At 40.1% G+C, this 24,303-nt stretch overlaps 1 protein-coding gene across 11 annotated transcripts in view; it reads right to left on the reverse strand.

The window, feature by feature from the left end:
* The window catches only part of FHOD3 (formin homology 2 domain containing 3), a 416,636-nt gene that overhangs the window by 15,950 nt on the left and 376,383 nt on the right, over positions 1-24,303 (reverse strand). For 5 of the 11 annotated variants that reach the window (XM_076330250.1, XM_076330247.1, XM_076330253.1 and 2 more), the window contains 5 exons: positions 17,613-17,803; positions 15,709-15,901; positions 10,154-10,177; positions 7,335-7,506; positions 4,856-5,017 (listed from right to left, as the gene is read on the reverse strand). In XM_076330250.1, coding sequence (XP_076186365.1) covers positions 4,856-5,017; positions 7,335-7,506; positions 10,154-10,177; positions 15,709-15,901; positions 17,613-17,803 — 742 coding nt within the window. Of the gene's footprint in view, positions 1-4,026; positions 4,065-4,855; positions 5,018-7,334; positions 7,507-10,153; positions 10,178-15,708; positions 15,902-17,612; positions 17,804-24,303 lie in introns of all 11 variants that reach the window. The other 6 variants (XM_076330252.1, XM_076330251.1, XM_076330249.1 and 3 more) reach the window with 2 other exon arrangements.

The following is a 24,303-nucleotide window of genomic DNA, read 5'->3' on the forward strand; positions in this document are numbered from 1 at the left end:
CTCTTTCTTTTTTAAACATCACAAATAATTTTGATCATGTCGTCTCATTCAAATATTGGATTGAATTCTGATTCAATTATGATCTGCTCCAAACCCATTTCTCTTACTCAAATCTAAAGCGGATTTTCAATTTTAATAAAATCTAAGAGAAATAAGGAGTGCACACACAGAGAGACACTCTGAGATAAAACTATGTGGGGGAAAACAAGCCTCTCTGCAATGTCCTCATGCAGTGTCTCCAGCAGAATCCAATACAACCACCACTGTGCTACTCACCATCAAGTATTAGTCACACCTGGGCGCTACATTGTGATTTACCATTCAAGGTCAGCTGAAGATCCAGATGCAAACAGTGCTGTGTAGTCAAGCCATCTTTAAAGAGCTATTTCCTTGGTACAATTATCTGAAATTATTTGTTGGCAAGACCATGTCGGGATCCCCACTCTTTGACCACTGCCTTGACTTTAGGGAGCCAGGAGACACATTTTCAAGCATGAAGGTTGCTAATACTAACAATTCATAAAGAAGGAGGAAGATACCTGCAGGTTCGTGTTTTAGCCTTAAGGTCATTGCTAGTCAGCCGGTCTGGTTTTGCCACCCTGTGGCTTAATCAGCACTTGAACAAGGTAACGAATCCCTAGGACTTTCTCTTGGTCCTTTTCCAGTGCCCTGCCACGGCCATTCACTGAGGTCAAAAATCAACCCTGTTTGGCTCAACATTTCCAAGTATTGCTCCGTGTATGCCAGAATTAGTGCAAATACCTGCCATATGCTTATGAGTATTAAACTGGAGTATGATTTTTCGTGATGCTGACTCATGGGAACCCTATCATTCTCCTGAGACAGATCCATTCAGTTCAACAAGACCAACACAGAGACGGCACCTCCGTAAGAGTCTAATCCTGACAGAACTGGTTTTATGTTAGGGGATGGATGTTTTAAATAAACAGCCAGGACAAGAAGGAAAACAGCATTATCTTCCTATTTGCCTATTATGGAGTTTTGGGGGGGTTCTTTTAATTAAATGTACTTAAGTAAAATTTTTATCTTGTGGATGATACTGCTAGTCTTTATGTGTCTTCTGTTGCCTCAAAGCTGCCGTGGCTATAAGACCTATTTTGCTTCTCCCCCAATTTGAAACAATTGGCACAGGCTGGTTCATCATGGTGTGAAACTCTCATTTAGTAACAGGATTTTCTAAGCAGCCCTATTCTTCTTTGCATAATTTCTTCTCTTACCTCGCTTCTTGTAATCCGCACAGCAAACTCTGCTTATCTACCTTATATTAATTTTTTATATTCAGCTCTCTGACTGTTTTTTGAAATCTCAGTGGTATCTCATACAGAGAGTTTCATTTGTTTTTCCCCAAATCCACTGGTGCGATGCCTATAATACTGTTCTGTAAGCTGCTAAAATTAACTTCAGCAATTGTATTAATTGGAATTCGGACTATCAAATGGAATGAATCTTAAAACTTCCTTATCCCAATTTTCCTTTGCACTCATTGTTTGTTATGGCATCATCTGTGAAGGTCATCCGAACCTTATGGGAGAACCAGACAATCTAAATTATATTATTCTTCATTTCTTTGCTAAGTTGAACAGCTCCCCACAATGTTATAAAAACCTTTCTCACAGAAAGCTGCCCTCAGTCTTCAAAAACAGAAACAGTATATTTTCAACCTAATTTGTGTTTTATGCTTTTAAAGTATGCTGATCTGACATCTCTAGAAGCTGGGGTCTGCTGTTTACACACAGAATAAGGACATCAGAGAGAAAAAAAAAAAAACCAGTAGAAGCTTCCCATGGCAACTTGCCTTGAAGCTGTCTTTGAACGACCACCTCGAGGGGTGACAAAGCATTTCAGTTTCTGTGGCTCATTCAATGCTGTGGCTTTCTGATGAGGCTTCTAATGAATGAATACAACTGTAATGTTGTTTTCTCATATATAACACCGCTCCAGTATGTCTGGTTGGCAGGCCACTGAACACTCATCATGAGGCAATGACTTCCAGTTGGTTACTGTACTTCTAAATGTCAAATTTGACCTTTAAAAACCTCCACTGTGTAAAGGTCTAGCACAGAATTAAGTTCTCTCTCTGCAGATCATCACAGGAATTCAGTTGTTATGCACTTATCATGTACCTTAGCTTTCTGTAGTCCATTTCAGCGCCACTGAACAAATTCCTTCCTACTAGGTCTCAGTCAACTTCAGTCATATCTGGATTTATCAGTGACCCTTCGTATCTTCAACCAACAGATACAGATGTTTCCATCTGTCTTTTGTTGGATGACTCACTGCCTTATTCCTCCTCCCAATTTACGGTTCTGCTGATTGCTCTGAGAGTTCAAACTCTTCGATGTCATTAAGATCTAACTAAGCTCTCTGCATACCAGACACAGTCATGCTGCTCAACAATTACAAAAGGTAAAATGATTCAAAGGAACATGTCAAAATGTCTCATTTTCCCATTACAACTATTTCTTGAGTTTAACTCAACCTTTTCCATATTCCTGTTTCTGTTTTCCCCTAGTTATAAATGACTTGAGTATCACTTGCTTTTTACTTCACATTTTTCTGTCTTTTTTTAATGGCAAAAAAAATCCCTCGCCCATGAGAACCTTCTACCTGAACCAGAGGAAATGTTTACAGTGCAATTGCATATGAATCTTTTGGGTTTCTGATTTTGCTAAAAACACGTATCTCAGCTCAGGTTCACTAAAATCTTTGCCGAATGCTAAGTAAGCCTAAGAAGATTTCCAGTTCTGCACTGGAAGTAATGAGACATATGATGCAGAGTGAAAATCATTCCTTTCAACTGAATTTCGCTTTGATGTTCATGAATGGATTGAATACCAAGCTCATGGCAAAAGCCAAAGGAAGTGTATGGGAGCCTGAAGGTTGAAGGTGGTGAATCAAACTCATCAGATAATAGGGTCTCTTTGCTCTGCAGACAATAAATATCATAGCGTCTGCTAATCTAAATCATTGAAGTATGCCTAAAAATCTACTTTCTAATATGTTTATTGAGGACCTGTGTTGTATTTCTACCTGGAAGATCTTCTGCTCGTTTAACTCACATGATGCAGTGACAAGGGCTGGTCTCCGTTCATTTCCTGGAGGTGCCATATCATCAGTCCAGCTGAGTGTATTTTAGAGCTAAACTACTTCATTTATTCATCATCCAGGTATATTGACTATCAGAGTGAAACAGTTCAGTTAAGACATTCTCCTTTCACACTTTCTTTCAGTATGTCAGCTGAAAGTGACGCTAAACTACTGAACTTTATGTTTGTTTTGAAACTGCCTTTTAATCCACTTAAGAGTCTCATCCAGATCTTGAAGAACAAACAAGCAAAAGAGCTGGATTCTATCATGATTAATTACAATGGAAATCAGTCCCAGCCTAAACATTTACTGAATGCTTAATCCCTGTTAATGTTTTTACTGAACTCCATGGAAAAATATATAGTATTTTTATTATCATTATCCTGTTTTGTTTTGTTTTTTTTCCTGCAGCAAGTGCTTCCTTGGGAAAAAGGTACGTGGCAAAAAGCAGAAATAAGACTTTTTGGTGTGTGCATGAAGATAGCGTTGCTAACAGAGGAGATATTTTAGCACGGGATAAACCATGGAAATAGGCAAACATACAGGAGGTTTATTTGATATGCACAAGCCGACTAGGGCAGTCAGCACGTGCAGAACACCAGAACCGTGTGGGGAAGTGGGTAGCAGCAGAAGGTGATGCCACAAAGAGGTACGGCACAGTGTATGATGAAAAGTAAGACAGACAATCCAGTGTCAGCTCATTTTCTTTGCTTAAAGTCTGGCTCATTTAACCGGTGTCCACTTTGCTTTTGCCCTTGCTGCATGCAGGAGTCCCTTTCTTAGCACGTTGGGGAAAGTGGATATGCTTTCAGCACATGCTAGTTGATAGCAATCACTGCTTATACCAAGTGATTTTGATCACCCGCTATGTTAGAACAATTCCACAAAAAACGAAAATCTGTGTGATTTTTCACTCACTGTTGTTGTCTCCTCTTTGTCCTAACTTCCCAGAAATGCTAAAAAGATGGATGGAAAGGTAGTCAAAAAGCCACATATGGTGAATGACATTAAACACTAAAATCTTATGTTCTTTGGGTACTTATCCTTCTCACAGTAATTGCAGTAGTGTCTGCACATGAGGAAAAAAAGAACTAGAAAGGTCATCACCTCTTAAACATTGTATTTAATAAAGCACAAAATCAAATTGCTCGAACTCGGGTGCCGCAGCTCAGCCCTGCAGCCACACTACACCATTGAAAGACCACCTTATAAATGTGCTACCTTTTCTTCCCAGTGGAAGTTAAGCTCCTCTATAACCACTTTGCAGCCAAGCAGCAGTAGACATTTTGGTTTCAGTGCTGTGGAAGGATGGTACACAGCACAAGAGAGAAAGATTTTAAGAGGTGAAATCTCTCAAACTACTTTTTGCTTTAGGAATAAATTCAACTACAGATACAACTACTAATCTTCATGCCAGTTCAGGGTACCTTCACAGTCTCCATTTGAGGTCTTGATCTGACTTCTCTAGTTATGAATAAGTACTGTCATCAGAGAAGCTCTAAAGCACCATAAAACATTCTTCTTCTCTTACTGCTAAGGACATTTCAACTTCTGTAGAAGACAGTCATCCACTGCATACATCGTTTAAACAATAGCAAGAGGAATATATGCCCACCATTAAGTATACACTCAAGCTACTATGAACTACCAATGCATGTCTGCATAGTAAAGGCCTGGTTCCTACACCGATATACATAAATATCTGCATATTTGCTTATTTTGAGAAAATTAATAGCCATATACTCACATGACTTCCTATTTGCTCGTGACCGCTTCCTCTCTCTAGGCACCACTCGCTGGCTTGGCACTTGGGTGGCGGACTTTACAATACGATCCATGATCTCATCTGCTGCGTCATCCGTTGCATTAGGTGAATCATCGTTGCCAGCGTTCCACGAACCGATACGGCCTGGAAAAGTCCAGCAAATGAATTGAGGGAAAAGAAGACAGAAGTCTCTTGTATCACTTTGGTTTTGCAATTGGTTTTTTTTGGGAATTACAGCAGACAGCTCAGTCATTGCTACTTCAAATTGGCCAAAGTAGAAGACTGTCTAACGGAGAATATTTCTAAATAATACCCTAGACTCTCTGCTGTATCAGCAGAGACCCGAGAGCTCAAATGCAATTATAACTTTCTATTCCCTTCAGCCTCAGAGTCTTATACTTGACCATACAACTGGCAACTGTCTGCTAGAGACTCTCTCTCCAGCCAAGGATTGCTGGAGTGTTGTGTGACCATGTTTCCCTCTGCTCCTATTACACAGAGACTAGAAGACATGGCACATGTTAGAAATTGATGCAAATCAGCAAGACAGGTCTTTTGTACCAAAAGAGAGAATGAATCCATTTCTGAGCATCTGTATCACAGCCTAGTGCAAAGAAGACATGAAAAGGGCAAAAAATGTGGTTTGACTTATCTACTTGTCCTTTTCACAATGAAGAATTCACCTTCTCGTCACAGAGCTGTATGTGTTCTGGCACAACTGCGTGTGCCCTGTTATGAGCAGAAAAGCAAGAGTTGCTGGCAAGCTGAAAAACTAAATAAGCAATTTTGGTTAAAACCACAAACAAACAAGTGAGCCATGTCTCCAAACCCAAGGCTTTGGCACTCCTTACTCGACAGAGCTGTGTCAGACACATCTCTGGGTTCCGCCACTACAGACTACTGTTCCGTGTGCTTTTTGTTTTTGAATAATTTGAAGGCTAGTATGCAGCGAGAACACCGACAGCGAGCTTTGCAAAAGAGTGGGTGTGGTAGAATTGCAAGCAGCTAAAAATTCACTGGCGAGGCCACTCCATATCACGTCCCCAATGTCAACAAACAACAGCTTTGATTAGCACTTTGCTCTGCTGCTTCTCTCCTGGCTATCGTCAAAAGCAGTTGTATTACGACAGAAGCTCCTGACAAGCTTCTGTCTGGCTCCCCCATCCTCTGCCTCTGCTGTTCTTCAGGGGAACACAAGCTGACTCTCATTATCAGGACACACTGCTCATTAGCATTCAATGGATTACTTCTGCTGTTCAGCTTGTTGCAGTGCAGCTTGAATTATTTCATCTTTGTACTTTAGCTAGTTGACTTGCTTCTTAAATTGGGGCTGTGAAACCTCTAAATTAGACAGGATCATGGTTTCAAGCCTTAATAAACTACACACACACAGACTTAGTGGTGGATGCTCTCTGGATGTGCTATCAGTGGTATCAAAAAAGAATCAAGAAAGTGTAAGATATCCAGATGTGAGGGAAAAGAAATACCAGAACAGAAAACTGAGGACTTGAATTTGGTGCATCACCTTTACTCCAAAATCCTCTTCCAGGTATCATGTGTATGGGAGGGGGTGAGGGGAAGACGAAAGAAAATAAACTGGTGAACCCAGCGTCTGTAAAATGATTTAGCATAAAGGAAGTGGTTTAGTGGCTGCTTAAATGAAGAGGTGTACCAGTGAATCATGTCTTGGACAAAAAACAAGGCTATCTCATTGCCAAGAATGGTTGTACCAGTGAGCTCTTCTGTTAGAGTATCAGGTGTTGGAATCGGCGGATTGGGTTAGGTTTTCATTTCCTCCCTGTCAGCTTTCAGAAATCACCCGTGCTGACATTTGGAAACAGCAGAGAGCCATGGACCTCAGAGAAAGAGATATCTGTCAGGACAGCAAGGAGATGCGGGGCTGTCCACAGCAGCTTTTTATGCTCCTAGGCTCCACTTAATCCACTAGCTTTGCAGTTTAGCAGGGAGATGGTTAGAAGATTAACCGTTTTTTTCCTACCCTTTTTCCTCTCCCCAGTCATTCCTAAACTGCTGCAAGGCCCTTTCACTTCAATGTGAATCGCTACTTTCTACTTGCTTCTGTTGAAAATAAAAAGAAAACCACATCGTGGATCCCCTATTTTGCCTTCATGATGAGAACAGGAATAAAAATTGGGGTGTTGGTGGGCAGCCATGTTCACAGGGGTGGGGGGAGAGGTATGAATTTCTGCAGGCTTGTTCTCCTAATGTCCCCAGGCACTACTTTGGCTGTGAGCCACGCGTTAAAACTTCAGATGAATTCTCCTACATCCCCGTGCCCCAAATCACCACCTCCAGTGTGGAAACACCACTGGGGTCTTCTCCTTCCCCTTCAACCCTTTTGCCGCGAGCGCTACGCAAGGGGGCCACAACCTGCGTTTAGGCCACCGTGCAGCTACTGTGCTACAAGAAATGTGGCCAAAAGGAAACTGCTGGCACTTACCTCGGCTGGCCCGGCTTCGAGTGCGAACCCCGAGCGCCGTGGTGCTTTCCCCGCTGATGGAGGAGGTCTTCAGCACAGCCTTCATGTTCTCATGCTCTGCAGCGTCCTCAGCGTACTGCAGCCCCTGGGGCTGGCTCTGGCAGGGGGGCGAGCTGCTGGAAAACTTGCCAGACTGCGGGAGGAAAACGGATTTGTTGTTTTAACAGAAAACAGCACGGAGAATAGGCCAGAGTCTTGACCGCGAATTGCAAGGAGAAAAGAGTCCTCTTGGGCTGGTTTGGACAGCAGATACTCCCGAAAGAGCCAGGCAACAGTTGCTCCTCTCCCAGAGCATGCACCCTGAGCAGAAATAAACTGGAAACAGGGCGGCAGCAGGGAACAGCAGACAGAATCAGAGGAAAACCAGATGCATTAGCTCAAGCCTTATAATTTTGACCTTCTGTCTGAGAGTATAAGGTAAAAGCTTGCTTTGAAACCTTCGACCCAGGCTGGGCCTGATCTGGGGTCAGGTATGACGCTGAGGGAGACAGCATGAGACCCGACACAAATAAGAAATTGCTTTTTCCTGTACCATCACCTTTCAGTAACAAGGCAAAACTGGGAGAAGAGTATTCTAGGAAGAGAGACCTTTCCCTCTTGCCTCTCTGCGTTGCTGCACAGAAAACTCTCAAAATGGTCTAAAACACAAATACCTACAAGTAACCTTAAAATACATTACCAGTAATGCTGAAAAAATCCCCAGTCCCAAAACACCCAGCCAAATTATTTCATGGCCAAAACACAAAAACTGCAGTCAGCAGTTAGAAGAACAAACAAAACCTTACAAGAGATTTAGGAATCTGCCCTCTGCTTCCCCCCCCATGATTTTCCTGTCACCACGACTACATTAACAACAGCGGCTACATTAGCTGGGCTCGCATAGCACGTGGATGCAGCAGCTCCACCGGTGACTGAAAACAGCCGTCTAGAAATGGATGAGAACAGCAGAAACAGATACTTTCTAAGGAGAAGAGCATGCATCGCTGGGCTGCTCTCCCTTCCCAGCCTCTGCCTACAAAGGGCTGTGATGCTGGTATTCGCTCCACTGCTCTTATCTACAGAAAGGCTAAAAGCACATTTAAAATACAGTCCTGGCTGCAGAAAAGACAGGCTCTGTCAACAGCAAACAGGCATCAACAGATAATAATATCCCTCAGTATTTTCAGTCATATCAGTCCAGCATCAGAAACTGAAATATGTTTTCTTTTTCTTTTTAATCTTTCTTACTCCTACCAATTCAGCACAGATGAAAGAAGGTGTGCTACATTCTCTTCTCCCTTTGCATAATAAACAACATTAATTATTCACTTGACGGTATCGAGCTAGTCAGTTAAAGGGATGCAAACCTGCAGAGCCTTTCTGTCAGAGAACAGTACATTGGAAGAAAAGACTGGGCCCTACTTTCAGGGCTTTGATCGAGTCCCTGGGGCTGTCAAGACTGCAAACTGAAAGTATCTAATCTGGAAATCAATGACAGGGTAATTCTATTTTCACATAATGACTTTACGGGGTAGGATAGCAAGTTAACAGAGGAGCAGTAGCAAAACAATAATCCCTACGAGGCACTGAACTAAATATATCAGTGTGAGATTTATTTTTGATAGTGAGAAGTTTGTTTTCTTGTTAAAATATTAGCTTGCAACATTTTGATGTGGGAAGTGTGCAAGTGCTAGAGTATCACGTTAAATTAAAAGACAGAAAACCATTAGAGAGAAACTTCTATGAAAGTGCATGCCATTTTTGCATTAAGAAATCTCTCTTACACACAATGGTTTGTAACGCTGATCAATACCATCCAGAAAAAAAACAAAGGACAAAGTCGTGACATAACTGTTAGTTACTATTCACACAGGTTAGTTAAATGTTGGCATAAAAAGGCTAATTTGTGTAATTTTCTTTCTGCGCCCCAAGCTATACAGCATGAATCATCACTGGGGGAGAAGCTCTATAGCCAGAAGTTTTATTTTACTTCTTTAATTTTCAGATGTTGCTGTAGATTAATGCCCAAACCCCAGCCTCTTGAGCAAATGACTGCCATTATGAAACAGTGAGCATTAAGCCACATTGTTTATGTTCAGCAAATTGAAGAAAGCTCTAATGCTGAACAAAAAATGCATTGCACAATAGATGCTCCTCAAACCAATAAATTGTTTTATTATGAATATAGCATTATAGTTCTTAAATTATTTATTCACTCCTTTCTTCATTTTCAACATCACCTTCAGGAGCACTTTATGATAAATACGTGAACTACTCTGTGGCTCACCTCTGTGGTGACTGCAGTATCTTATTCGCAGTTCATACAGCAAAGAGAACCGCTACAATTTGCTTTGCATCCCTATATCCTGATGCTTTTGAACACTTTATGAAATAATACCATTTGGACTTACACAGCTTAATAACGAGTATGAAGTTATCATGGTAATCTGTAGCCCAAGGTAACTGATGATCCCCATAACATTCAGATCACTGATGTTTTGGGTAGTGGGGATACTTTGCAGTTTAGTAAACAGACATTAAGGAAAAGAAATGAGGAAACTTAACATTATTAAGGCCTCAGATCAGGATATCCTTATTCAAGAGAGCAGGTATGCATATGGTTAAAGCTGACTGTAAAAATGCATTCTTACGATTGAGCCAAAAAGCTATGAGAAAAATGTCATGGTTCATAGTTCCAGTTGAGCAGATGGAGTTGAGCAGTCCATACTATCTGAGTTAGAAATTAGGTGTCACAGCACACGGGGGACATGGGAATGACATGCTCTTTCAGAGAACCATACCTCAGCATCCTCTTCTTCATCGGTCTGCCACCGGAAACAAAGGACAGGGTGGAGAAGGACAAACAGCAAGATTTAGGAAAGACAGTATGGTCAACCACAACAGAGTAAGAGGTAACCATGGTACTGTTTATGCAATTATAGGAGGACATAAAAATACAAAGCGTGTAAGAAATTCATTCCTTAGATAATCAGCTTGCTTTTTTTTTTTTAAAGTTAATTGTACATAGAACGGACTATCACTGTCAGTAGGGTATATAAAAATTTCCTGATTTTTCTTAGAGAAATTACGAACTGAAACTACCCCTAACCCATCCTATTTCTCTCCCTTGAGCCATGCGGTTGCTTGCCCACTTTTTGCCCTTTGGAAATTGAGAACACTAGGAAGGACTCCCTCTGCTTTTTCCAGCTGTGTTCAGCACAGGGAGGTCCTGGCTGCTTTCTCCCAGTGCAGGGGTCAGCTTCTTGGCAATTCCTTTTCTCTACACTGAAGTGCTTGTTTTAATTCCTTTTTTAAGCTGGGGCTTTTCAACTTCCAATTTAGCAGAGCACTCAGGTCAAATGCTGAGTAGTCTTTGAATAAATGCTTAAAGTTCTTCAGTAGCTGCCTGATATCAGATCCTGGGAATTAGAGAGATACAATTATCCTTTGTCATTCAGTGCTTTCATGCTTTGTGACAGCAGGCGTGTAAAACTATCTTGACAGTTACACTACATTAAATGCAATGGGCATATCAAAATATTGTGGTATATGGAGTGTTCTTAAATTTGGGGATTTACAGGGAATTAGCAAACTATTTAGAGCTGTGTTCCCAAATGCCTGGGGAATTCTTCATAGGGTTGTCAGATGCCCCACATGGAAGGTTCCCAAAGTAAAACACAGTTTCTCAAGTATCTGGGCTCCTTGTTTCCATAATTTTCAGTTTGACTGCTTATAAAGTACAAACATAGCCCAGAAATTCGATGCATTTTTTTATTTGTGGGTTTTGTTTTGTTTTTTAAAAGCAGCATTCCACCAATTCTATTCCCCTCCCTCATATTACTAATACATATTTTTTACCTTATCTCCATCTCAGCTATGATTTCAGTCTAGGATTGATACATTCTGTTCCAGAAACATTCATCATTAAACATGAAAGTCTGATTTACTTTGGCCCTCAGCTTAGTTTCAGCACAATCTCCATAAGAAGATTAGCTGTGAGAGTGCTGAGCAGCGCATTAACATTACTTTTTAAGGGTATGTTTTATTCAAAGAGTGAGATGCTTATTTTTCTTTGGACAGTGGCACTGAGAGAAACATGGGCAGATGTTTCGCAGCGCGACCTCGTCAGGTTGGACGGGGCTCTGAGCAACCTGATCTAGTTGAAGATGTCCCTGCCTACGGCAGGGGGGCTGGACTAGATGACCTTTAAAGGTCCATTCCAACCCAAACTATTCTATGATTCCATGATATTCCCTTTACAATCCTTTTGTTTTTTTCCATCCCCCGGGTGGCAGGGAGTCACACCGTAAAGCAATTCTTCTGAAGAAGGCCACCGTTCACTTTTTGGCATGAATAAGAAACAGAAAGGAGAAGAATGGGAAGCAAGAACATACTTGTACTCTAATCCATATGTACATCTATCTAATAAATAAAAGGCAGGAGGAGAGGAAATTAAGCTAAACAATATGCAAAAGGCACTCAGGGAAAGGTGAAACGGCAGCGTACACACATTACAAAGTGTGTGCTCCAAACAAAAGTGTATTATATTATTAGTTTATATCAAGCTAGATTTTTACAAGGGAAGTGCCAGCTGCTGGCCTTCCTGCCCATTTGATCTAGCTAGAAGTGATTTGCTGTGGACTTACTTTAAGGGCAATGTACTCCTCTCTGTTTGACTTTGCTCATCTCCAGTACCCGGGGCATGACCATTTCCCTTCCTCCTGCTCTGGGTGGAGAGGGCTCACACCTAGAACTGCTGTCCTTCTGCACCCAAAGCTACTCCTGTGCACAGGAGGAGCAGTTCACCATCCCCATCATGTTTCCATGTCTGGAGAGCCATTTGCCCCCAGCAAATACTGACAACAGGATTCAAAGTAGCAAAATAAATAAATCAAACTTTTGTTTCACAAGGGAATCTGTTCTCACCCAGGTGTGTACATTCTGCCTTTTATTTCCTCCTTCATTTCATCATTATAAATACACTGAGAAATATTAATAAATTAGGAAATTTTTAACATGTAATATTACCAAAAAGCGCTGAAAGAATATTGCTATACTGAATACTGCTAGCAGGCACAAGATGTTAATTTTTAAAAAAAAGGCTGCTTGATTCTTGTGTCATCCAATATTGGATGTTGCAGGACAATCTGAGATGTCCCTCCTTCCCTCCCTCCCTTCCTTTCTTTCTCCCTCCCTCTCTCCCATTTTTCCTTTAGACTAGCATTTCTATGTGGTGGATTTGCCATTTCAAAATATTATTTCTATTACATAGCAATTTTGGAATTGAAACTCTTAAGTATTGTAAAAAGCAGAGCTTCGTAAATCTGGGAGACAGATGCTTATATTACCTACTATTATTAAAAATCATTAAAAAGCTCAGACTTGTATCTATAATTGCATTTCTTCTCTATTTTGCTTGCTTGTTATTTTTAGTGTGCCTGAAATGAGTGCTATCATTGGCTAAAGCCAGATATAAGGTTACAGAGACTAGGCAATTTTCCCTGTGAAACTGTGGCAACTCACTGTTCTTCTCCCTTTTTTTTTTCCTTACACCCCCCCCCCCTCCCCCCCCAATCTTTCTCTTGTGGCCAACATTCACCAAGATTTAAACTGACAGTGCCCAGTCCACTTCAGCTATTAAAGAACATATAAAGATCTCTGTGGTAAAAGTCTGAAAGAAAGACTGGAAATATTCCCCATCGTGTTTCTCAGCCCTACTCCATGTGAGCAGTTGCTGAAGCTGATGCAAGTTCTCCACGCAAAGAGCCAGCAGACTCTCTCCACGCAAAGAGCCAGCACCCCTCTGCCTTCCAAGTCTGCAGGGGGGACCAAGGTTTAAGAGATATGTGCCTTCTCGTTAAGAACTGGGATGATTCTAGCTTATTCCTTTCCCATTTTTGCTAAAATCCCTCTTCTTCTGCCTAAAAGCAATGTACTGTAAGGTGATAAAAATGAGATCCTGAGGAAACTTTCAAAAGGACAGGGAGGTAAATATCAAATAACTGCACAATCCTTCTAGGTCACCAAAAGCAGAAATTAAAATTCCACATGACTACTTCTTATTAGGATTACTTTCTACAAAGAGTTTCTTTCCAGTGTCAAGATCTAAACTTTCTTCTATCAGTGTTTTGTAACTAGTTGAACATACTGTCAATGCATTACTGATATATCTTCCCTTTCCAATGCCTTCAAATATAAAACACTAAGAAAATCAAGACCAGATAAAAATCACAGCCAACACAAGACTACAATAAAACTCTCCTTTTTCATCATTCTTCACACATAAATATCTTCCATCCTGCTGACTTGGAAACTTGTTTTGAGGTAGATCTGACTTTGAAGTTGTCAAAGGAAGCTGTGACAAATAGTCTGATGCAACTTTAATTCTGTTTTACCATATACTGCAATCAAATGAATGGTGAACGAGGCCATATTACCGGGCTACAGTTAAAGAGATTTAGTAAGTCCTGAAATAACCGTACGGCCACATGAATAACTCCCTTAAACAACATCTCTATAAGGGGAGTTTTAAAGAATGTGGTTTTTTACTCCAGCAGACTTTTTGTTTTTAAGCTAATAGGACCATTATATAATTGTAAATTAGTGATAGGCAAAAAATGCTCCCTTTCTGGAGACCTATATTTAGGTGGAACACTAGCTGTCAGATGGCATTTAATTCTTCTCAAATCCCAACACTACCTTGAGCTGAACAAGAGATCTTCTTCCAATAATACAATTTTCTGGGAAAGGCCTAGCTGCCTCCTTTCTTACATTTTCAGAGAACAGCCACCGTCCCTGGCTCTGCTCCTCACTGACTAGCCGTCAGCCCTGAGCCACCTTCTGGTTTGAAAGGGTCCCTTCTCTCCGCCTCCTGAACCCAGCTGCCAGTGATCAGATTTCCTTTTCCTTTTCCCTACGTGTTTCCTGCAGGAACAGGACGTAGAGAAGCTTTCTGTCCTGCCACAGCCAGTTCTTCTGGACAGATAATGCAGAAACACTACATCACACAGTAGGAAAACAGTAACTCCTTCATGTCTCAGTATTGTTTACACTAGTGAAAAGCATTGAAGCTACCTGAGGAAATGAGCATTTTAATTCACTAATCTCTTTGGTTACTGTTATCTTTTAGCTCTGCTAGAATACGGCAGGAAAACCGAGAAGCAACTGAAGAAAGTGATCTCAGTTCCCCAGTGGTAGTTTTGAAAAATTGTATACTATACCCTTCGCATAAAATCAGAGCCTCTTCTTAACCTGAGGCTAGACCAAAAGGAAAATCTTTTGAGATAATAATACAGGTTTAACATTTTCTCTAGATGGGGCAGATTTCCAAATTTAAAGAGGATATTGCCAGGAAAGATCTACAAATGATGGCGAGTCAATGACTTAAATACAATCTCAATTTATATCAGTCTCAATACATATCTATATTTTGACCCATGTTGCCTGAGCCATAAAACTGTAATCAGCTTAGGGCTTTTCATGCCAAAGGCAGGGGCAGCTTTATATGCAATGAACCACTCGCATCTGATCGAGACTCCAGATTTGGATTTTGAGACAGCTGGAAACTTTTATTAAGTACTGGCACTTCTTAAAACTTTATTTGAATTGAGTCAAACTACATCAATTTTAAAAAAAGAAGATAAAAAAAATCAAGGGGATTTTAAAGCTTGCTATGCTGAGAAAACTAATCCTATTTTAATTTATTCTATCAGTATGCAATCATACAGTCAAAAAATTTGCAGGGTAACATCTACTGTGAACATAAATTTGTCCATTCTTTCAGAACCCCAAAGTAGCCTGTTCCCATAAAATTGGCTGTTCTGTGCTTTAAAGTTAAGAAGAAAATTGCTGCGCGTGTGCATGCATATATATACACACATAAAAATAGACAAAATACTAAGATTAAAGACTGTATTAGAATATTCAAAGATGGAGGAAAAAAGCCATTTAAATTCGATTGTAACCACTTAAATGGCTACAATGGTTCATCATTTAAATCATGCCCTCAATTAGGAGCCTAATTTCTAGGTTTTTTGCCTTTTTCATATTCTTGGCTGATCAGGTACACACAGTTCCTGGTGTCTTCTAGATATTTTGGGCACCGTCTGTGCAACACACAGAGATGCTCTTTTTGGATGCTTAATTTGTTTGTTGTCATTCTATAAATTGGTATGAAGCAAGAAATATACACAATCAAGGACTTGCAAGTTTTTTCTTCTAAGAGAACAGAGTTCATTACTTACAGTAGAAGAACCTCTTAAGAATAAAAATAAAGAGTAACAACACTTCATATACGACATTCGATGAAAGAAAGTTTTAAAAATCCATGCTGTGGGAGATACATTTTGCCACTTACATCTGTTATCATTTTCCCTCTGGTCTTGTTTCTTTCCCTGTGGTTAGCTCGTTTCTGTTTTTGCTGCAAAACTCGTTCCCTGGTGGTGCGGTATTCCAGAGCAAATTCGCTAATAATTTTGCAGAACTTATTGATGTTGACTTCACGTATTGCATAGGGAGGATGGCCCATAAATAACAAAAATGAGTGAAACCTGGAAAACAATGAGTTCATAAATGCAAAGGGAAAAAATCTTTATTGATGGTTTCTGGAAAAAAACCCCGCATTTCAGTGAATCCATTTATTACTTTATTAGCTCCCATCATTTCTTTTGTGCTACAGAATTTTCATGGATGCTTTGCATAACACTGGCATGTTTTATAATTAAAACCATGAAAGTCTAGTCTATGATAACTTCATCCCAGTCCACTTTCCCAGGCTGATGCAGGAGATAAGATGTTTATGGAACTCCATCTACTTTATATGACTAATTTGGCATGTGAATGACCAGTTTCATTTCAGTTATAGAAAAAATATTTATTAAGTTTCAATTTTATTTATTTGTATTAAGCAACTTCAAAGAGGCTGTTAGGATGTTGGGGAAAGTCTAGACAAGAAGAATGCAGATTTACAGGCTAGCAAACACAAGAAGGAAAGCATTTCTGGTTCACAAAACTGACCATAAAATTGTATTATCTACCAAGTACTTTAGTTTGGGATACTCTCAATTCACAGTTTTACTGCTTCTGTGGCATTCAGAGCTTTTGCAGTATTTGCAACTTTTACTATTGCTTCTATATTGCATGATTTACAATAGAGCACTGAATGTTTAAAAATGTGTGGGAATTCCTTTTAACTGCATCTACATCCCTGACGATAAAAAGTCTTCCCAATCCTAGAAAGATGCATGTACACGGATACATTTTTGGAGAAGTATAGTAGTAGTTGCAGGACATAATAGGAAAAAGTTAATATTTTTCTTATTTGTACAATGCATATGATAAACACAACAGGAAACTGGTGAATTCACTTCCCTTCCACTGCGATTGGGATGTCTGCTTACTTGTGGCATGAAAACCAAGTCATTATGAAAACAAAAGAAGAGCTGAATCAACTTCTCAAGAGTATATCCACAAATTTAGGATCATTTGGAATCCAGATCCTAATTTTGACCACAGCAATTTGGAAATTATTCACAAGTTGGAAAATCTCTCAAAATTTCATTAATAAGCAGGAACACAGATAAATTACTCAGATGACTTAAGCTCCATTTGTGAATCTGAAAAAAAGCAGCTCAGGTGTATTGCAGAATTACCATGAATATGTACATTTCAAAGCACTGCAATTACTGTTAACTCCATTGGATGAAACTAAACCCAACAGCAAGTCCTAAGGAGAGGAATCTTAATTCTGTCTTCTGCTGCGTAGGCATAAAACACAAAGTCATAGACCTTGCAAATAGGAGTGGTGCTGCCTATAGAAGAACTCATTGTACAAGACTCGTTTCAGTATCTGCATATGACAAATTCGTCATTAGAACTTCATTTTTTTGCTACAGCCTGTTCTTGTTTATCAGAGAGTGAGTCAATCCCCCTCAAAAGTATTCAGGGAAGGACAGAAAATATAGCAACTTAACCATAAAGCTGCTGGCTTTTGGGGACTAGGTGTTAAAAGACAGTTATTGCACCTTGGGAATAAATGATTGCCTGGATCATTGATCTTTTCATCAGAAATTCAGAAACTTTCTGGAGTAGGGATCTTTCTTAAATGGTGTCTATAACAAAGAATGCACCACATACATCCTGGTAACACTACTTGCTGGAATGTGGATTACACACTTAAAAACATATTTATGATGTCATAATTTATAATTTTAGCAAGTCATTTATTATCAAGATATTGCTGTCACCAATCTAATTCCGTACCTGTTAATTATTCTTCTATGAACAATCTTCAGGATTATGATTCTTTCTGCACAGTCTTTAAGGAACTCGGACATTTTTTGCTTTAGAGTTGGCTTCATTTCATGCTTTGCTATAGCCTTAAGGTGATCCCATGATGCTTTGCACCGTCTTTCCATCTGACACAAGTTTTCCTGGAGTTGTTCAAAGTCAACCTGAAAAAAAAGAAAAGAAAATAAAATGTAACACTTTAAGCAAAATCACTTTGGTAGTATCCTTGGATATCTGAACAATGCAATGTATGTATAAGAAAGGGTCAATGTAGTTGCAGCACAACATTAATTCACATTATTAATTACTGCTAAATAATTCAGAAATAGCTTTCTCTATCACACTTTGTCTAGACATGAAATGTCAGTAAGGAAAACAAAACAAAGAAAAACCCATATACGTATATATTTGGTTTTAGTCTTGGAGGCCTAACACCTAAAGAAGGGACAATAAAATATTGTGATGTGTTTTTTCCCTTGCTAATAACTTCACGCCTGCACCAAGCAACTGCATGACTCAGTTATTTCTGAGGTAATACAAAACTTTATGTTTTTCTTAATCCTTTTCTCTACTACTCATAGCTTTTTATACCCTGTTTACTGCTCACTGCTGTACCCAGCCAACACTTCTCCAGTTTAGGAAGCACTTGGATCTATTCCCTAGCCATGCACCAACTTGTTAATAGATGATCTACTTCTAATCACAAAATTCACGGGCCAGAATTTTTTAAAGCTCTATTGAAAGTAAGTGTTATTTAATGATCTCAGCGCTAACTTTCATCCTTTGATATACAGTACGAATATGCCGGCTTGTAACAAGATCATATAATGGCTTTGAAAGTCTCTCAACACAGTTAAAATAAATGACTGCATCCTACAGTAACATTCATCAGGACAGAAGCCAACACATTCCACAGAAGGTAAGAGAGAGCGTCTCCTTTATTCATCAACCAAAAAAGGTGTTCAAATCGCAATGGTCTACAGAAGACATTCAGGATGCGTTGCTAACAACCGGACAAAGTGCATTAACGACCCAGCCACAGCACACAACAGACGAAAAAAGTAAAACTACCTAACATGTTCTTGAATTCTGAAGAAAGGAAGAATTTATTTTATAATACCACTTCACAGTTCAGATGAACTCAAGCTATAAAATACAGATTTAGCTCTCAGATTCTAAGCACGTCAGTGTTTGGGATGTTACAGTCTGGTACTCCAGTTAATTCCTTAATGCTAAGTGAAAACCAGTGTCAGAGACAGGTTTTAGTTCACTCTTTTTAGCTGTGTGCAGCACCCACTGCTGAGACCTATACTGAGGATAGCCAGAAGAAATGCATGATTATTAAAAAGCTCCTGGTATTGATTTGATTTGTTTTTGCTGTGATTTATAAAGTGATGAATTTTTCCTCTTCACAAGGAAATAAAAACATCCTTTGATCCATTCTGCTATTCAGAAAAGCCCTGCAGGCGGAGCAGCTGTGGGGTTTTTGTTTTCCTTATATCCATATCAATGCATATGTTTAAAAAAAAAAAAAAGAGTCCTTTCCAGGTCAGTATTTTCACTGTTGATGATAAACACATTGCTGCTCTCCATAGATGGTATATCTAAAACACACATGGGAAAAAATACTACCCATCCTACTAAGGGAAAAAAGCCAAGAGGAGGTATTTCTAGGTCTTACTTGTAAGAATTATCCAACCTGGTTGGGAAGTCTCTCAGCCCCTGCAGCAGCGAAATTTAATTTTATGACATTTTATGACAGCTTTCACTGAAAATGGAATGAGTTTTAATCTATCAAAAAGCTCTGAGGTTCAAGCCTGTAGGGGTTCAAGAGACATCTCTGGAGAACCGCCTATCTGCAGGGAAAAGATGTGGCAAATTCCCTGCCACATGAAACCCGCCAACAGCCAGTGCATTCACAAGAGTGGGCAGTTTCAGCGGGGACTGAATGCACAGGAATCTTTGAGCACAATCAAAAATTCAGATGTCTGGGGAAATCCTAAGGAGACAGCAGCAAGGAGAATGCCACCTGAGCTCCCCTGGAACAAATCTCCGTGGAGCACACACGGCTCTGCTTGAGCAGAAGTTGTAAACTCCTGGAAGGAGTAAAGCAGGAAATCCAATATAGGGTAATGTGTCTGTGAATTCCCCACATGCAAACTGTCCTGTGCCCACAAGAATGTGACAAACCTTCATGAAACTGAAAATCTGGCTGCCAGCTCTCCAGAGTTTGGTCACTTTGTTTGTGGACACACAGAAAAATATCCATGTGTGAAATACTAAAAGTCAAAATTTTTCAGAGACAACCACGTACCCCACCTGATATTTCATGAAGTGCTATTTCACCAGTGCAAATTTTGCAGGCAGGCACAGAATCCATTGCATTTCAGTCTGCTCTAGGTCTTACATGCAAGGAGTTAAGGGAAGCTTCTTCACACGCAATATACCATACAACATCCCTTTCCTCTATCCAAGGTGTAGAAACTGCCTCCCAACAGAGCACCAGAAAACAAACCTAAGTCTTCAGATCTCTCTAAAAAAAACAAGCAATCAAACAAAAAGACTAGCATTTATCAGCCTGCTGACAAGATTTTTCCTATTAGATCTCACAGAAGTGAGATGTAAATGTTCAGGCTGGATCAGCTTAAAGGGAAAATTCTGAAGTTAAAAATATTTGAACTCTACTGAAAAACATTTGACAGTTTGCAGCTTTAGAGTACTACCTGCATGACATTTCAAACCACAGAAAACAAGCTTCCCCCCCGCCCCTTTTTCTCCTAACAGCAATAGCACTAATGGGATGCTCTCCAATGGGAAACAGCGTAATGTGTCAAGCACGGTCACCCTCACTCTACCTCCTCTCTGCCTAATTTACATACCTTGCCCTCATGTTTCCTCTGCTATCCCCTTTTTTTCTTCAGTGCTCACGTTCAGATAAGAAATTAGCCGTAAACCTCGTAGCACAGTAAAACTAAAGATCCCCTGACCACTGATCTTCTAACTGGACTCTCCTGCAATTGCAGACACTTGTACACAGGATCCAGGTGATGTTTTTTTTCTAGGCTAGTGGAATATAACATCCAGGTTGCATGCCAGCAATTAGTGTATCTTAAGTGTATCTATCAACCCTCACAAAGACTGGCTTTCCATGGCTATCTGAAATAGCAGTATGTATTATTAACTGATAAAATACACCAAAATCCTGTTAAGTAATATGCTCTTATTCTGCAAACTCTTACATTTTCTAAGCCTTGTAATGTGTTGGACTATTAACCAAGGCAGACAGCTACTAATTCCCTTAATTATGAGCACCAGATTCCACTGAAAAGCAGGATCCTGAGGAATTTGACATCCTCAGATCCTTTTCTCTCTTCGCTGTGAAGCCGAATGCATCATGGACGTGAAGGAGCTTTTACCATATTCTAAGCAGCAGCAGTCAAATGACTATGTGGCCAACAAGCGTCTCCATTTCATGCACATTTGTATCATAAAACAGCAGGTACTTGCATCAGTGGAAAACGTAAGTAAAATTCAAATCCATCTGAAAAGCAACAACTTAGCCTCACTTTAACTGAGGTCATCGACCATGGAAGATGAGCACAGTGGTCCAAACCTAGATCTAATATCTGTGCACAAATGTTTAAAAGCAGTCGCACTGTTTAGCAATATCCTTGTAATTTCTTTTTTTTTGGCCATTTTTACTATTATTGTTCTGTTTAGGATGTCTTCTAACACTGAAAGTGTTATACACAAATATAACAGCAACAACGATGAGAAATGATCTCCCAACTACGTGTCCCTGTGATAAGGAGAACAAGCACTTGTGTGGAGTAATAATGACAATTATTCAACCTAATATGCATAACGGAAACATGAAAAGGCATATATAACAGCATACCACATCCCTGCCAGTCCACACAGCATTCCCAAGGGAAGAAGGATTGCACCTTTTCATTTATATGTTTATTTCCAACACTTTACTCAAAGAATTAATGCTGCATAATGGTAGAAAGACACAATTCCTTTCTTTTTTTTTGTTCTTTCTTTCTCGAAAGGAAAGATGCACCAATTCTTGCCCGCAGCTGGAAGGCCATGCTGGGACTAAGGAGGAGTTCAGGTGAGTTTCGCATCACATTGTGGCTCCAGGAGACCTCAGCGTAGGAGGTGCTCGAACAAGAACCGCTGTGGCATTATTTTATAACTGCGCTCCACTGAATAAAAGGAAGCAGTAATCTGAAATGGTCATTACAGCTTTCTCCCTGGATAGCTGTTGTGCCCAGCCCCAGGTTTTGGAGGAAGGTGGTAAACATACATTCTTCTTTCTCCTCAACTCAGTTCACGTATGTGCAAAAGACATGCAGCTTGCTAGTCCTGCTTACTGTTACCTTCTGCTACAATTTTAAAAATAAATCTCTTTTTTTTCCTCAGGCAAAAGAATGAGTGGTCTTAGGTTGTTACGCAAAATAAAAATGACTTTTCTTTCAGACACTGTGTAATGTTTATTTGCATTTGTAAACCAATTTAGAAAAAGCAACTTTCTAGACGCTCCTGGGATATATTTGATATGTTCCTCCTTTCTCCTGCCAGGTTCCTCTCCATTCACAACCACACTAACTGAAAAATATTCAGAACTATTCATTATTTATCTGTGAAATCTCTTGCTAGGCCCACTGTTCAGTCTTCTGAGAAGTGCCTTTGTAGACACTGTTGCATCAGAGTGGAGTAGCTCGAGACAGTCCATCCAAATAGGATTTAAAGACTAATTTATGTGACACAAGGCCTGCAGGGTCAGCCTCATTCAGGAAACCATTGCCATAAGTCACTAATGGGCAACTTAAAAAAAAATAAATCTATTTTTCAATTTAATGCACCACCATATTTTGCACAAATGACACTCAGACCAAGAATAAAACCCTCCAACCACATGCCAGCAATGCCAGCACTCATTTTAATCCCTTTATATCATTATTTATTGCTTGCTACCATAGTAACAGATGATGACTCCGCAATGAACAACAATAGAAAAAAGAATTCTACCAGGTTTCTCACTTCACTGGGCTGAGATTTCAATATCGCATGATACACCTACTGCTCAAATGACGCTGGTTTTCACCTGACTCAAAAACTACCACCACCACCACCACCATCAAGTGGCTCAGCGTTTACTTCCCTGCCCATCCAGGTTCCACAACACTGGTCCTTTAAAAGGCTTATTTTTTCCAAGTTGTCCTGGTTTCAGCAGGGACAGAGTTAATTTTCTTCCTAGTAGCTGGTACAGTGCTGTGTTTTGGATTTAGGACTAGAACAATGTTGGTAACACACTGATGTTTTAGTTGTTGCTAGGTAATGCTTACACTAGTCAAGGACTTTTCAGCTCCCCATGCTCTACCGACTGAGAAGGCTGGGGGTGCACAAGAAGCTGGGAGGGGGCACAGCCAGGACAGCTGACCCAAACTGGCCAAAGACATTCCATACCATGTGACGTCATGCTCAGTACATAAACGGGGGAAAGCTGGCCGGGGGGGGCCACTGCTTGGGGACTGGCTGGGCATCGGTCGGCGGGTGGTGAGCAATTGTACTGTGCATCACTTGCTTTGTGTAGTAGTATTATTATTACATTATTATTATTATTGCTATTATTATTTTATTTCAATTATTAAACTGTTTTTATCTCAACCCACAAGTTTTTCTCACTTGTGCTCTTCCAATTCTCTCCCCCATCCCACCAGGGCGGGGGGGGGGAGGAGTGAGCGAGCGGCTGTGTGGTACCCAGTTGCCGACTGAGGTTAAACCACAACACAAGTTCAACTCCATGCTGTACATCCAATATCACCTGCTGCATATATAAGTTCAAAACTAATTCATGAAATGCTAGACCATGCCCCAGTCATTCAGGCAGGACATGTATCAGGGAGCCTTTCTGATCTTTGTGTTGGGATGTTATTTCTCTGTGTGGCCACAAATATCTCATGGCAACACAGGAATTGGACTCTTACTATTTGTTGAGGGAGAGGACGAGCTGCTTTGAGGTGCCATTGGGAATTAAATAGGTTGGCTCAAACCTAAAAGGGCTTCTGCTGTATATTCCCCTAGGGCAGCATATACAATTCCAGGTATGCATTGCCATGCACAGAAAACTACTGTAGCTGCTGTGAGATAACAGGTCATTTTTCTTCAGCGCTCCCTCAGCCGAAATGTGCTTTACACACACGTTTCCTCTTCCAGCTAAATCTCCTCTAGTCTCCGGGCTAAGCTCCACCACTACCGAGAGTACAAAAGTGTACTAAAATCAAAGATGCTGCACCTGATTACACTCACGTTTCCTGCCTCCTATATTTACACTCAGCCCTTGAACAGGGTCAAAAATGTCACAACTGGATTGAAGTAAAAAAACCCAAAACAAATAAATGAAGGGAAACTGGTGAAGCTGAAGTTTCTGCTTAAAAAGCACATCTTTTCAAAATCACTGTAAATTATCCAAAGTTTTGTTCTGAAGGCCAGTGAATAACTTTTTTATGTAGCCTCAGTATCCTTAAGTTTTCTATTGCTTGTTACTATAATTATTGTTTATTGCTACAGCTTGTTTCTTTTAGTGGTGAACATATCAAATCCAGACATTTTCTACGGAAGACCTGGATCTCTGCATTTTTATCCTACCCACAAG

This window comes from Aptenodytes patagonicus, chromosome 2 (assembly GCF_965638725.1).
Source record: "Aptenodytes patagonicus chromosome 2, bAptPat1.pri.cur, whole genome shotgun sequence".
NCBI lineage: Eukaryota > Metazoa > Chordata > Aves > Sphenisciformes > Spheniscidae > Aptenodytes > Aptenodytes patagonicus.